This window comes from Hyperolius riggenbachi, chromosome 3, assembly GCF_040937935.1.
Source record: "Hyperolius riggenbachi isolate aHypRig1 chromosome 3, aHypRig1.pri, whole genome shotgun sequence".
Classification (NCBI taxonomy): Eukaryota; Metazoa; Chordata; class Amphibia; order Anura; family Hyperoliidae; genus Hyperolius; species Hyperolius riggenbachi.
Genome location: NC_090648.1, coordinates 84,480,770 through 84,495,201, shown reverse-complemented (window position 1 = coordinate 84,495,201; position 14,432 = coordinate 84,480,770). Strand labels below are relative to the sequence as shown.

Sequence of the window (14,432 nt, the reverse complement as noted above, 5' to 3'; positions counted from 1 at the left end):
TAGCACTAACTTCCCTCCAAGTGCCTAGCACTAACCTCCCTCCAAGTGCCTAGCACTAACCCCCCTCCAAGTGCCTAGCACTAACCCCCCTCCAAGTGCCTAGCACTAACTTCCCTCCAAGTGCCTAGCACTAACTTCCCTCCAAGTGCCTAGCACTAACTTCCCTCCAAGTGCCTAGCACTAATCCCCCCCCCCCCCCTTTCCAGAATCGAAACAATCGCCATTCTGTTCCTTCCCCACACTATCCCATCAGCTGATTATGTAGCAATATGTAGTTGGATTTAACTGGTCCATTATCAAGCTGCATATAAGATTTGCATAATTCTGCATTAACTTGTAATTCTTCGCATTTCACTGACCGTCCCTTGGGTGGGGGAAGCGTTAGAATTACCTGGGATGCTCCAGCGGCCTCCATTCTACATGATGGTACTGGTTCTGTACATTGATGAGCCATTCCCGCAGTATGCTGCTTGTATTGTCTATGTTGTGATCTGTGGCCACCCTGTGAAAGAACAAACAAGCTCATTACATGCGGCAGGAAAACACAACTATAAAGTCACTCAGCATGCTCTTCTGAAAAGGAACCCGAGGTGTGAGACCTATGCAGGCTGCCATATTTATTTCCTTTTGAACAATACCAGTTGCCTGGCTGTCCTGCAGATATTTCTGGTCAGTAGGGTCTATATAACACACCTGAAACAAGCATACAGCTAATCTTGTCAGATTTGTCAGACATCTGATCTGCATGCTTGTTCAGGGTATATGGCTCACAGTATTAGAGGCAGAGGATCAGCAGGACAGCCAGGCAATGTGCATTATTTAAAAAGGAAACAAACATGTCAGCCTCCATAGCCCTCTGACCTCCAGTTCCATTCAAGGTGCCCATTGGTAGGTACAAGATTTTCCTCAGATGTGATCATTGGATCAGATTTGTGGGATCGTAAGTAACTGGAATGTTATTTTGATTGTTCCCATAAACTGCTTGAGGAGGGCATTTTCTCTTTTCAGATACGATTGCAAAAATCACATTCCGATCGACAAAATTCTATATATTTCAATCAACTATAGAATCGTTTCATGTTGACGTTCTCCACGTACTGTGTGCTTTTCTGTACAATTTGATTGTATAAATCTAATCGAATGATTGCATCTGAGGAAAATGTTATACTTTTAATGGGTACTTTTGCTTCTTCTAGGAAGTTAAACCAGGACTGTGGAGTTGGCAGTCTAAGTAATTTTCGGGTACTTGAAATCAGTGGTTTCATAAACTGAGGAGTCGGATGATTTCTGAACTCACTCCATAGCCTTGCACAGGTGTCTGAGTCGGTGGTTTCATAAACTGAGGAGTCGGATGATTTCTGAACTCACTCCATAGCCTTGCACAGGTGTCTGAGTCAGTGGTTTCATAAACTGAGTAGTCGGAATGAGTCAGGTGATTTTTGTACCGACTCTACAGCCCTGGTAAAGGGTAATGCCATTTTAATACAGCTATGTATAATAAGTGCTTGTTCACACCTAGGGCGTTTTGGGCTTTTTGTGAGCGCTGGCGACAAACGTCCTAAAATACATTATGCAATGAATCCTTATGGGATAGTTCATATCAGCGCGTTTTATCTGCTTTCCGTTCACAAAAGCGCTGCATGTACCATTTTTGGGGCGCTTTTGCTACAATGGAAGGTATAGGAAAAAGCACAAAACACTCACAAATCTTTTTTTTTTTTTAATTCGGCGATTGCATTTGCGTTTTTAAGAATAAATACATTGTATTGATTCTTTTCCAGGTCAAAGAGTTCACTTCCTGACTTGTGTCAGGAAGTGAAAAAACGGAAACGCTCTGCAAAAACGCTTACAAAATTTCCATCTTTGCACATGATTGGTTAATTGATCGTCCCAAAGCTAAAAAGGTAAAATCTCACGCAGCATCTTGTACCTGTGCAGACTCATGTTTCACTGCAATGAGGGATTTATTACATGGGGCGGAGCATGTAGGTCAGGGGAATGCTGGGAATGTACAGGATTCTGTCAGTCAAATCATTCTCACTTACTACTTCATACAGGGAAGAGGGGGGAGCAACTATCAGTAATCATTTACTCCGCTCTGAGGCAGTCTCATGTAAAGGATGTCAGAGCAATAGAACTTACCTAATGTAATATACCGTAATAATAACCTAATGTAATAAAAAAAAAGTGCTTAATTTTTACAATACTTATGTATAAATGATTTAGTCAGTGTTTGCCCATTGTAAAATCTTTTAAATCCCTGATTTTACATTCTGACATTTATTACATGGTGAAATTTTTACTGCTGGCAAGTGATGTAGCTGCTGCTTGCTGTTTTGGCAGTTGGAAACAGCTGTAAACAGCTATTTCCCACAATGCAGCAAGGTTCACAGACAGGAAACTGCCAGGAGTACGTACTCAGAGTTTCTTGTGGGAGGGGTTTCACCACACTGTCATACAGCGCCCCCTGATGGTCTGTTTGTGAAAAGGAATAGATTTGTCATGTAAAAGGGGGTATCAGCTAATGATTGGGATAAAATTAATTTCTTGGTTGGAGTTTCTCTTTAAGTGCCTGGTACACACGATGCAACTTCCATCAGATCTACAGATCAAACTGATAATTTTCAACATGTCTGATCTGCTCCCAATCAATAACTGGATCAATTTTGTGTAGTAATGATCTGAAAATCGATCCTGTAGTCGATCGGGAGCAATTAGGACATTTACACACGATGCGATTTCCCATCAGATATAACGCTGATCTGACAGGAAATTGCATCATGTGTACCAGGCATAAAGTGCAGATAACGTCTTTAGGCAGGGAACACACTAGCTGGGATTGTGCACGTTTTACCACAGGCTTTTGAAGTCAATAGCCTAACTCGAGAAACGCTCATCGTCAGTCACGTTTTGCGCAATTTTTTGTGAGTTTTAAATCGCACAGCTTTTGCTTTTTCCCACATAATGCCCTCGTTCACAATTACAGTATATGCCGCAAGTGAAAAGTCGCAGAAGTTTCGCAGAAAAACGTTCACGGGAACAGCAATCGCAGAAGCCAATGGAGACATGGGAATCGCAGGGTAAAACAGCCCTGCAAGTGGGTAACCCTCCCTGAAAAAGCTGGCTCAGATTGCTGATGACTTATCAGTAGTCAGGGCTTCTCAGTGCCTGCTGACGTGCCAATGTGGACATTACAGAGATACAGTTATTACAAAAGAGGAGTCATCATTTAGGGCCCTTTTCCACCAGCCTGCGCTGTCTGAATCGCAAAAATGCAAACCGCTAGCGATTTTACAATTGCTACGGTTTGCTTTTTAACATAGGAATCGCGGTAGGTCATTTCCACTACCGCGATTCGTTTTTGCCAGGAACGCGAACGCGCGGCAGAGCGATATTTGCCGCGATTTTGCTATGCAGTGCATAGCATAGCAAAATCGCGGCCGCGAACGTCGGGGAATCGCCGGTAATTGCGATTTAGCAATCGCCAGCGTTCAGCGTGAATGCTAGCGATTGCTAGTGGAAAAGGGCCCTTACAGTGGGGAAGGGGAGACTTTAGAAGCACTGGAGATGTTAGAGCAGCCTTTCTCAACCTTTGTACCCTGGAGGAACCCTGCAAATAACTTTTGGATCTCAAGGAACCCTGCAAACATATTTTTGATCTCGAGGAACCCCTGGATTTTTTTTTGGAGGAGGCAAGGTCTTTAAAAGTATGTGTGGCTGTTTATTTTACTACCCCTATTACACTGCCCCTCATTATACTGTCTCCTGACCCCCCAATTTAGTGCTTCTTGTTGAAATATCACCTATTATAATGTGCTCTATTATACTTCCCCCACGATGGGGGAAAATGCCAAGGAACCCCTGCAGAGTACACCAGGAAACCTGGTTGAGAAAACCTGTGTTAGAGGAACACATTTCAGATACAGAAAAACACACACTGTAGCTAGTAAACCATCACTATAAGCCGAGAGTGACAGCTTACAGAGCATATAGTGGGAGTGATAGGCCAGCATCATGATAGAATCAATAACAGAAATTGGTAAGGGCAAATTTGATGACATTCTAAGCACATCAATACAGAATTTGGAAAAGTAAGAGGACCTGTAGTGAAAATAACGTAATGAATAAGGTTGTGGTTTTTCTTTTATTATCATTACAATATTCATTTATAACTTATGTAGTCAGTGTTTACTGATTATAAAATCTTTCCTCTCCCTGTGACATCTTTAGTCCTGTCAGGTGCAGCTCTGAGGAATGTTTGTTTCTGAGAATTCCAAAGCCAGTGAAAATAATGTCTGGTTACCCAGAATGCTTTTGGGAAGAGAATTCTGCCTAGCTAAACAGCCTATGCAAAACATCACTGGGAGGGCGGGGCTATACACAGCTATTTATAGATAAAGCGAAACCAGGAAAAGTACTGTAAGGCTTTGTTCGCATCTAAAATCTCAATCGCTGACGCCAATGATTTGCGATTTTGCGGGCGATTTTCTTCCCCCTCCCGGCGCTCAGGTGGATGCTGTGGTTTTTTCTAAAGCACTTTTCTAAGCATTTTTGCAGAGCAATTCAGCTTTTTTCACTTTCTGACGTCAGGAAGTGAACTCTGACCCGGAAATGAATAAATACAATGTATTTACTCATCAAAGCGCTGGGGAACGAGCCCTAAAAGTAGCTATCCTGAATCATTTACTGCATTCTACTTTATGTCACCACAGTACCTCTTTAAAGTGGACCTGAACTTTTGCACAGGACTGAAGGAAAACGTAGAGAAATGCACCCTGTATGTATTTAGAGAGGTTAGCCTAATTCCCCCTCATCTGTGATTACCGTAATCACAAGCTGTAATTAGTAATTAGCTGGCTGCCACGGCAAAGCAGCTAACTGGCAAACACAGGATGTTAAAGGAAACCAGAGATCTCCGGCTGCCGGAGAGATACGTAGAGAGCGCAGACTGGCCGCGACTGACAGAAGTAACCAGGGCTGTGGAGTCGGGAAAAAAAATCTTCCAACTCCTCAGTTTCTGAAACCACGACTCCGACTCCGGGTACCCAAAATTGCCCCGACTCCGACTCCAGAGCCCTGGAACTAACAGGACCCGATACCAAAGCTGCAGGCAGCGGAGGACGGCAGCGTGGGAGCGATCCGAGCGCATGGGGCTGGAGGAAGCCCTAGATATGTATAATAAAAAAAAATATTTTGGTCTCTGGTACACTTTAACAATATGTCTGCTTCCATGAAAGCAGGAAGTAGACACACTGCAGATTTATTGCAGGATTTGTATCAGCTGTAACAAAGAAATGTTTTTCATTTTTTTCTTTAAAGATTATTATTTATTATTATTTAGTATTTATATAGCACTGACATCTTCCGCAGCGCTGTACAGAGTATATTGTCTCATCACTAACTGTCCCTCAGAGGAGCTCACAATCTAGTCCCTGCCAAAGTCATATGTCCATGCACTGTATGTATCGCAGTCTAGGGCCAATTTAGAGGAAAGCCAATTAACTTATCTGTAGGTTTTGGGATGTGGGAGGAAACCAGAGTACCCGGAGGAAACCCACGCAGATACAGGGAGAACATACAAACTCCTTGCAGATGTTGACCTGGCTGGGATCTGAACCAGGGACCCAGCGCTGCAAGGCGAGAGCGCTAACCACTACGCCACCGTGCTGCGCAAAGATTAGTATGTTGTTGCTCATCTTTTAGAGCAGAGAGGAAGTTCTGAGTTCTGGTCTGCTAAGTACTGTAGTCATTGAGTAATAGGAGAATTTAAAGAACCCCCCATTGTTGGATGGCTATCGCTCTTATAGTTACCTAGAAATAGGACAAGGACAAAGCTTCAGACAAATTACTAATGCTACTTCCCCCCCCCCCCCCCCCCGGGCTTAATGCCATCTATAAATAGCTAGTGATGTTCCGTATTCCCTGTGGAGGAGTACCGGAGACACTACACAGCGGGCACTGTCACATCTCTAGAGGAAATAATACTCCTGGAGGTGGCCACAGCAACCAGACTCCAGCTGACTGCAAGGCTCCTCTAATGCGCTACAAAATGAAAGGATACACTTGCCGGGGTTCCTGTGAGCAAAACAGACACGTCTTTCTTCCAGGATCGACAAACCTTCCATTATGTCATTACAGACCATCCAGTAGTTTGGATAACACAGTTCCTATGAGCAGAATTACAGTGACCCGTTTACAGTGACCTAAATGAAACATGGGATACAGAGTGACCTGCCAGCACATCCATCAGCAGACTGACCTCTGCCCCTGTGTGCTAATGCTGGGAATGTATAACACCGGGGGATTCAGGAGGGGGGATCCTTCACCAACCTGATGAGAGATTGAATGAAGCCTCCTCTGCTGATCTGCGCTGATCTAAAGTAGGTTTCCAACCAAAACTTTTCCCCACTTTAGAAAGAATGCGGAAGTTGTAACTTTCAGATTTTTGTTGTGGTCTGGGTTCCTGTGGAAGAGCAAATCCACTGGTCCACAGACAGTAATGAAAAGTCCCAAAAATTTGAAGCTCCAAAATAACCTGCAAGGAGTCACGTGATCACCTGATCAGCCAATGGAAAGACCGAAGAGCAAAGACTTGGGAGCTTTATTTTTGAGCAGGGGTGTCAAAGTCAAATATAAAGTGGGACGAATTTGAACAATTGGACCAAAGTAGTGGCTGGATAGTGTAATGGTTAAAGGACAACTGTAGGGAGGCTGCCATGTTTTTTTTCCTTTTGTGCAATACCAGTTGCCTGGCAGCACTGCTGATCTATTTGGACGCAGTAGTGTCTAAATAACACCAGAAACCAGCACGCAGCTAATCTTGTCAGTTCCGACATTAATGTCGGAAACGCCTGATCTGCTGCATGCTTGTTCGGGGTCTATGGCTAAAAGTATTAGGATCAGCAGGACAGCCAGGCAACTGGTATTGCACAAAAGGGGAAAAAAACATGGCAGTCTCCCTACAGTTGTCCTTTAAAGGAATACTTAAGTCAAAATAAAAAAATGATTTTTACTCACCTGGGGCATCCCTCAGCCCCCTGAAGCTGTATGGTGCCCTCGAAGCCTGGCTCCGATCCTCCTGTCCCCACCGGCGGCAACTTCCGGGTTCGGCGACAGCCGCCGACAGGCTGGGAACGCGGGTGATTCTCCGCGTTCCCAGCCGCTATATCACTCTCTATGCTGCTATAGCGTATATGTTATACGCTCGCGTTCCCATCCTGTCGGCGGCTGTCGCCGAACCCGGAAGTAGCCGCCGGCGGGGACAGGAGGATCGGAGCCAGGCTGCGAGGGCACCATACAGATTCAGGGGGCTGAGGGATGTCCCAGGTAAGTAATCATTTTTTTTATTTTGACTTAAGTATTCCTTTAAGGGCTCTGACATAAGAGACCTGAGTTGAAATCTTGGCTCTTCCTGTTCAGTAAGCTGCACCTATTCAGTAAGGAACTCTTTGGGCGAGACTCCCTAACACTGCTACTGCCTACTGAGTGTACTTTTGTGGCTGCCTCGCAAGCACTTCGAGTCCGACAGGAGAAAAGCACTATACAAAAAAAGGAATTATTATTATTAAAAAAAAGAATTACTAAATTGTGGGCCAGCCTCAATATCTAGTAGCCAACACCCTCCCCTTTTAAAGCTCCCTGATGTCTAATGCCCATCTTCCCTATAGTTTCACTAGTGTTCTTCTCCCTTACACAGTTCCCCGGTGTCACCCCCCCCCCCCCCCAATATAGATTCCTTGAAGGTCTAACGTGGGCCAAACATAATGCAAAGTGGGGAAACCACTTGAGGGCCACACTGAATGCACTGAATGGCTCCGTGGGCCCGATTTGGCCCACAGGACAGAGATTGACATGTATGTCTTAGGCAAGTATAGGATTATGCCAGAACATTGTCCCAGTTGGGCAACAAGTGGCATTACTTCAAACAGCTTCTGCCTTATCTCAGCCATTCACCCATCAGAGCTACACCTGCGTGCTGACAGGAGACAGCTCTCCTCACTGCACATCATGCAGCCTCTCACACCACAGAAGATTTACTAATGAATGAAGACATCTCTCATACAGCACACAAACAGTAACCAAAGCTCTAGTCCCCCCCCCATCCAATACAGGTGCAGATGTTATTCATTTCAGTACCAGTTACATCTCATTACTTTTTACAATAGAGACAAAAGAAATAATATATCAACCAATCCTACAAAGACATTGTTTGTCCAGTGGCAATTCTGTTTACTCAATCCCAGAGCTGCTCCTGCCTCTCCACTAGTAACAGCCACCAGTATGTCCCACAGAACAACTCCGCCTGAGTAACCACTAGTAACAGCCACCAGCACGTCCCACAGAGCTGCTCCCGCCCAACCACTAGTAACAGTCACCAGCACGTCCCACAGAGCTGCTCCCGCCCAACCACTAGTAACAGTCACCAGCACATCCCACATAGCTGCTCCTGCCTTTCCACTAGTAACAGCCACCAGTATGTCCCACAGAAATACTCTGCCTGAGTAACCACTAGTAGCAGCCAACAGCACATCCCACAGAACTACTCCGCCTGAGTAACAGCCAACAGCACATCCCATGCAGCTGCTCCTGCCCAATCACTAGTAACAGTCACCAGCACGTCCCATGGAGCTGCTCCTGCCCAACCACTAGTAACAGCCACCAGTATGTCCCACAGAACTACTCTGCCTGAGTGACCACTAGCAACAGCCACCAGCACGTCCCATGGAGCTGCTCCTGCCTCTCCACTAGTAACAGCCACCAGCACGTCCCACGGAGCTTCTCCCGACCCAACCACTAGTAACAGCCACCAGCACGTCCCACGGAGCTTCTCCCGACCCAACCACTAGTAACAGCCACCAGCACGTCCCACAGACCCACATAGCTGCTCCTGCCTGACCACTAGTAACAGCCACCAGCATGTCCCACAGAGCTGTTACCGCCTGTCCACTAGTAACAGCTACCAGCACGTCCCACAGAGCTGCTCCCGACCCAACCACTAGTAACAGTCACCAGCACATCCCACAGAGCTGCTCCCACCCAACCACTAGTAACAGTCACCAGCACATCCCACAGAGCTGCTCCCACCCAACCACTAGTAACAGCCACCAGTATGTCCCACAGAACTACTCCGCCTGAGTAACCACTAGTAACAGCCAATAGCACGTCCCATGGAGCTGCTCCTGCCCAACCACTAGTATGCAGCCACCAGCACATCCCACAGAGCTGCTCCTGCCTCTCCACTAGTAACAGCCACCAGTATGTCCCACAGAACTACTCCACCTAAGTGACCACTAGTAACAGCCACCAGCACGTCCCACAGAGCTGCTCCCGCCCAACCACTAGTAACAGCCACCAGCACGTCCCACGGAGCTGCTCCCGCCCAACCACTAGTAAGAGCCACCAGCACGTCCCACGGGACTGCTCCCGCCCAAACACCAGTAACAGCCACCAGCACGTCCCACGGAGCTGCTCCCGCCCAACCACTAGTAACAGCCACCAGCACGTCCCATGGAGCTGCTACCGCCTGTCCACTAGTATGCAGCCACTAGCACGTCCCACAGAGCTGCTCCCGACCCAACCACTAGTATGCAGCCACCAGCATGTCCCACAGACACACATAGCTGCTCCTGTCTCTCCACTAGTAACAGCCACCAGCACATCCCACAGAACTACTCTGCCTGAGTGACCACTAATAACAGCCACCAGTACATCCCACAGAGCTGCTCCTGCCTCTCCACTAGTACACAGACACCAGCATGTCCCACTGAGCTGCTCCTGCCTGATCACTAGTAACAGTATGTCCCACAGTACTCCGCATGAGTAACCACTAGTAACAGCCAACAGCACGTCCCACAGAACTACTCCACCTGAGTAACCACTAGTAACAGCCAACCCATGGAGCTGCTCCTGCCTGTCCACTAGTAACAACCACCAGCATGTCCCACAGAGCTGCTCCCGCCTGACCACTAGTATGCAGCCACCAGCATGTCCCACAGACACATGGAACTGCTCCCGACAGACCACTAGTAACAACCACCAGCATGTCCCACAGAGCTGCTCCCGCCTGACACTAGTATGCAGCCACCAGCATGTCCCACAGACACATAGAACTGCTCCCGACAGACCACTAGTAACAGCCACCAGCATGTCCAACAGAACTACTCCACCTGAGGGACCACTAGTAACAGCCACCAGTACTTCCCACTGAGCTGCTCCTACCTGAGCACTAGTAACAGTCACCAGCACATCCCACAGAGCTGTTACCGCCTGACCACTAGTAACAGCCACCATCTTATCCCATAGTTATATAGTCCCTTCCCACAGAGCTGCCCCTATGTGGCCACAAGTGACAGCCACCCCTGTACCAGCCTAGTCACTGGCAGTAGTTATACAGTCCCTTCCCACAGAGCTGCCCCTATGTGGCCACAAGTGACAGCCACCCCTGTACTAGCCTAGTCACTGGCAATAGCTATACAGTCCAATCCCACCAGAGCTGCCCTATGTGGCCACATGTGAAAGCCACCCCTGTACCAGCCTTATCACTGGCAGTAGTTACACAGTCCCTTCTCACTAGGCCTGAAGGATTTTAAGAAAAAATGTAATTGAGAGATTTCTGTCCGAAATCGCAATTTTGATTTGATTTCCGATTTCCTTTAAATCAAGCTTTGTTCCCCCTCTGTGCCTCTCTGTACCCCTGTTCCTCCTTGTGCCCATTCTGTGTCTCTCTTTGTGCCCCCTTCGTCTCTCTCTCTGTCCCCTTTGTGTCTCTCTGTACCCCCTCTGTGTCTCTTTGTGCTACCTCTGTCCCTCAAGCTGGACATACCATCCAGCAGGAGTCCAGTGATGCCCATCTATCCACATTGCCTCCCGCAGGCTCTAATGCACGACATACTTCCTGTTCATCATGTGACATATAGGAACCAGGAAGTATGCTGTGCACAAGAGCCGGCAGACGCGGGAGAGGACGGACAGCATTGAACTTGTGTCGAAGGTATGTCCAACACTGCTGATGCTGTGGGATGCACGTACCAGGACTTCTGGGAAATTTGAAGCCGCTTCTTCAAACTTCTCCCATGCGGAAATTATGTCATTGCGGAAATCGCCACTTTGATAATTCCAATATTGCGATCTTGGTGATCGCGATATCGGTTTAAACTCGATTTATCGTTCAGGCCTACTACCCACAGAGCTGCCCCTATGTGGCCACGTTACAGCCACCCCTGTACCAGCCTAGTCACTGGCAGTAGCTACAGTCCCTTTCCATAGAGCTGCCCCTATGTGGCCACATGTTACAGCCACCCCTGTACCAGCCTAGTCACTGGCACTAGTTATACAGTCCCTTCCCATAGAGCTGCCCCTATGTGGCCACAAGTGACAGCCACCCCTGTACTAGCCTAGTCACTGGCAGTAGTTATACAGTCCCTTCCCATAGAGCTGCCCCTATGTGGCCACAAGTGACAGCCACCCCTGTACCAGCCTAGTCACTGGCAGTAGTTATACAGTCCCTTCCCACAGAGCTGCCCTATGTGGCCACATGTTACAGCCACCCCTGTACCAGCCTAGTCACTGGCACTAGTTATACAGTCCCTTCCCACAGAGCTGCCCCTATGTGGCCACATGTGACAGCACAGCCACCCCTGTACCAGCCTAGTCACTGGCAGTAGTTATACAGTCCAATCCCATAGAGTTGCCCCTATGTGGCCACATGTGACAGCCACCCCTGTACCAGCCTAGTCACTGGCACTAGTTATACAGTCCCTTCCCATAGAGCTGCCCCTATGTGGCCACAAGTGACAGCCACCCCTGTACCAGCCTAGTCACTGGCAGTAGTTATACAGTTCCTTCCCACAGAGCTGCCCTATGTGGCCACATGTGCCAGCCACCCCTGTACCAGCCTAGTCACCGGCACTAGTTATACAGTCCCTTCCCATAGAGCTGCCCCTATGTGGCCACATGTGCCACCCCTGTACCAGCCTAGTCACTGGCAGTAGTTATACAGTCCCTTCCCACAGAGCTGCCCCTATATGGCCACATGTGACAGCACAGCCACCCCTGTACCAGCCTAGTCACTGGCACTAGTTATACAGTCCCTTCCCATAGAGCTGCCCCTATGTGCCCACAAGTGACAGCACAGCCACCCCTGTACCAGCCTAGTCACTGGAAGTAGTTATATAGTCCCTTCCCACAGAGCTGCCCCTATGTGGCCACATGTTACAGCCACCCCTGTACCAGCCTAGTCACTGGCACTAGTTATACAGTCCCTTCCCATAGAGCTGCCCCTATGTGGCCACAAGTGACAGCCACCCCTGTACCAGCCTAGTCACTGGCAGTAGTTATACAGTCCCTTCCCATAGAGCTGCCCTATGTGGCCACATGTGACAGCCACCCCTGTACCAGCCTAGTCACTGGCAGTAGTTATACAGTCCCTTCCTACAGAGCTGCCCCTATGTGGCCACATGTGACAGCACAGCCACCCCTGTACCAGCCTAGTCACTGGCAGTAGTTATACAGTCCCTTCCCATAGAGCTGCCCCTATATGGCCACATGTGACAGCACAGCCACCCCTGTACCAGCCTAGTCACTGGCACTAGTTATACAGTCCCTTCCCATAGAGCTGCCCCTATGTGGCCACATGTGACAGCACAGCCACCCCTGTACCAGCCTAGTCACTGGCAGTAGTTATACAGTCCCTTCCCATAGAGCTGCCCTATGTGGCCACATGTTACAGCCACCCCTGTACCAGCCTAGTCACTGGCAGTAGTTATACAGTCCCTTCCCATAGAGCTGCCCCTATATGGCCACATGTGACAGCACAGCCACCCCTGTACCAGCCTAGTCACTGGCACTAGTTATACAGTCCCTTCCCATAGAGCTGCCCCTATGTGGCCACATGTGACAGCACAGCCACCCCTGTACCAGCCTAGTCACTGGCAGTAGTTATACAGTCCCTTCCCACAGAGCTGCCCCTATGTGGCCACATGTGACAGCCACCCCTGTACCAGCCTAGTCACTGGCAGTAGCTACAGTCCCTTCTTACAGTATTGCCTATCTGACCACAAGTGACACAGCTATGCAGACACTGCAGCCTAGTCACTGGTATTGCTTATAGCTCATCCCACAGAACTGCCCCTAAGTGGCCACAAGTGACAGCCACCCCTGTATTACTTCTGTCCCCTGCACAGCAGGCTCTCACCATAGCGCGATCCTGTCCTTGGGGTAGTGCAGGCGGTCTATAGCCCCCAGCACCTCCGGCAGGGACCCCTCGGCGTTCCTGGCCAGCAGGGAGAGCAGCACGGTGGGCGGCCGGAGAGGGGACTCCGGGTTGTACCGCTCCTCCGGGAAGTAGCCGCTGCTGAGCCCGGCCAGCAGGGCATAGAAGAGCCACAGACGCAGCGCAGCCTGCCCACCGCTCCGCGACATAGCGGCCACTCCGGTCACTTTCTGTCCTCCGACTACAAATCACCGGCCTCAGGGGAAGTTTAAAGGGGAGGCGGTGTCAGCGCCGATACTGAGCCGCGATTGGCGGACGGGAAGTCGCTCCCTTTAAGGATGCTGATATTTCGCCGCCGACTCTAGGATTTAAAGGCGCGGTGCGCTGTCATTTGGGAACTCTCTTAAAGGGGTGGCTCACTGCCAACTCAAAGCCGTAATCTATGGAGTATGAGCGGACTGGAGGAATCCAGATGTGTGAATGGGACTGGGAGGTGGGAGGGGAGGGCTAAGGGGGAATCACACATGGCTGATGATAGAGTTGAGTGCAGATGAGGTTATTTCTCCATGAAAGACCCCATTCACTGAACACTCTCTGTACAGCTGTAAAGTCGCCCACCACTCCCTGGCAGGAGGACCTTTGACACGGTACACAGTGGACAGCGTGTGCAATCCTTACCAGCGATGCGCTGCGGCACCGCCATTGCTAGATGTGACACTACACTAACAACAACGAAACATTTGTAAAGCACTTTTCTCCCATAGGACCCAAAGCGCATAAGCTTGTCTCACATCAGTACATAGTGGTGCATACAGGAGGAAAAGTTAAGTGATCATAAATGCCAAACGAAACAGGTGGCTTTTCAGTTTTCATAGTGTCCAGGGTTGGAGCGGTCTTGATTATGTTTGGCAAGGGATTCCAGAGGGTAGGGGCAGCATGACAGAAAGCTCTGGCTCCAAAAGTTTTAAAGAGACACAACCTACAAAAAAAAACATTTTACTCAACTGGGGCTTCTACCAGCCCCCTGCAGCTGTCCCGTGCCCTCACAGTCACAATCAGATCCTCCTTTCCCCCACCGCCAGCTACTTTCACTTTGCCGACAGGCCTGGCCACGTGTCTCCCTCTACACGTTCCCGTCTGCAATAGCCTCATGTGCCTGCACCTGTCGGCCAAAAAATTAAAGTAGCTGGCAACAGGGAACAAGAGGATCCGATCGTGACTG

At 48.8% G+C, this 14,432-nt stretch overlaps 1 protein-coding gene across 1 annotated transcript in view; it reads right to left on the bottom strand.

Moving 5' to 3' along the window:
* The window catches only part of COLGALT1 (collagen beta(1-O)galactosyltransferase 1), a 97,085-nt gene extending 83,632 nt beyond the window's left edge, over positions 1–13,453 (bottom strand). Inside the window, exons 1-2 of the mRNA XM_068272242.1 lie at positions 13,193–13,453; positions 392–502 (exon numbers count right to left, since the gene is read on the bottom strand). Of these exons, the coding sequence (XP_068128343.1) occupies positions 392–502; positions 13,193–13,419 (338 nt within the window). The 5' untranslated portion in view covers positions 13,420–13,453. The remainder of the gene's footprint in view (positions 1–391; positions 503–13,192) is intronic.
* Between the last annotated feature and the right edge of the window lie 979 nt (positions 13,454–14,432).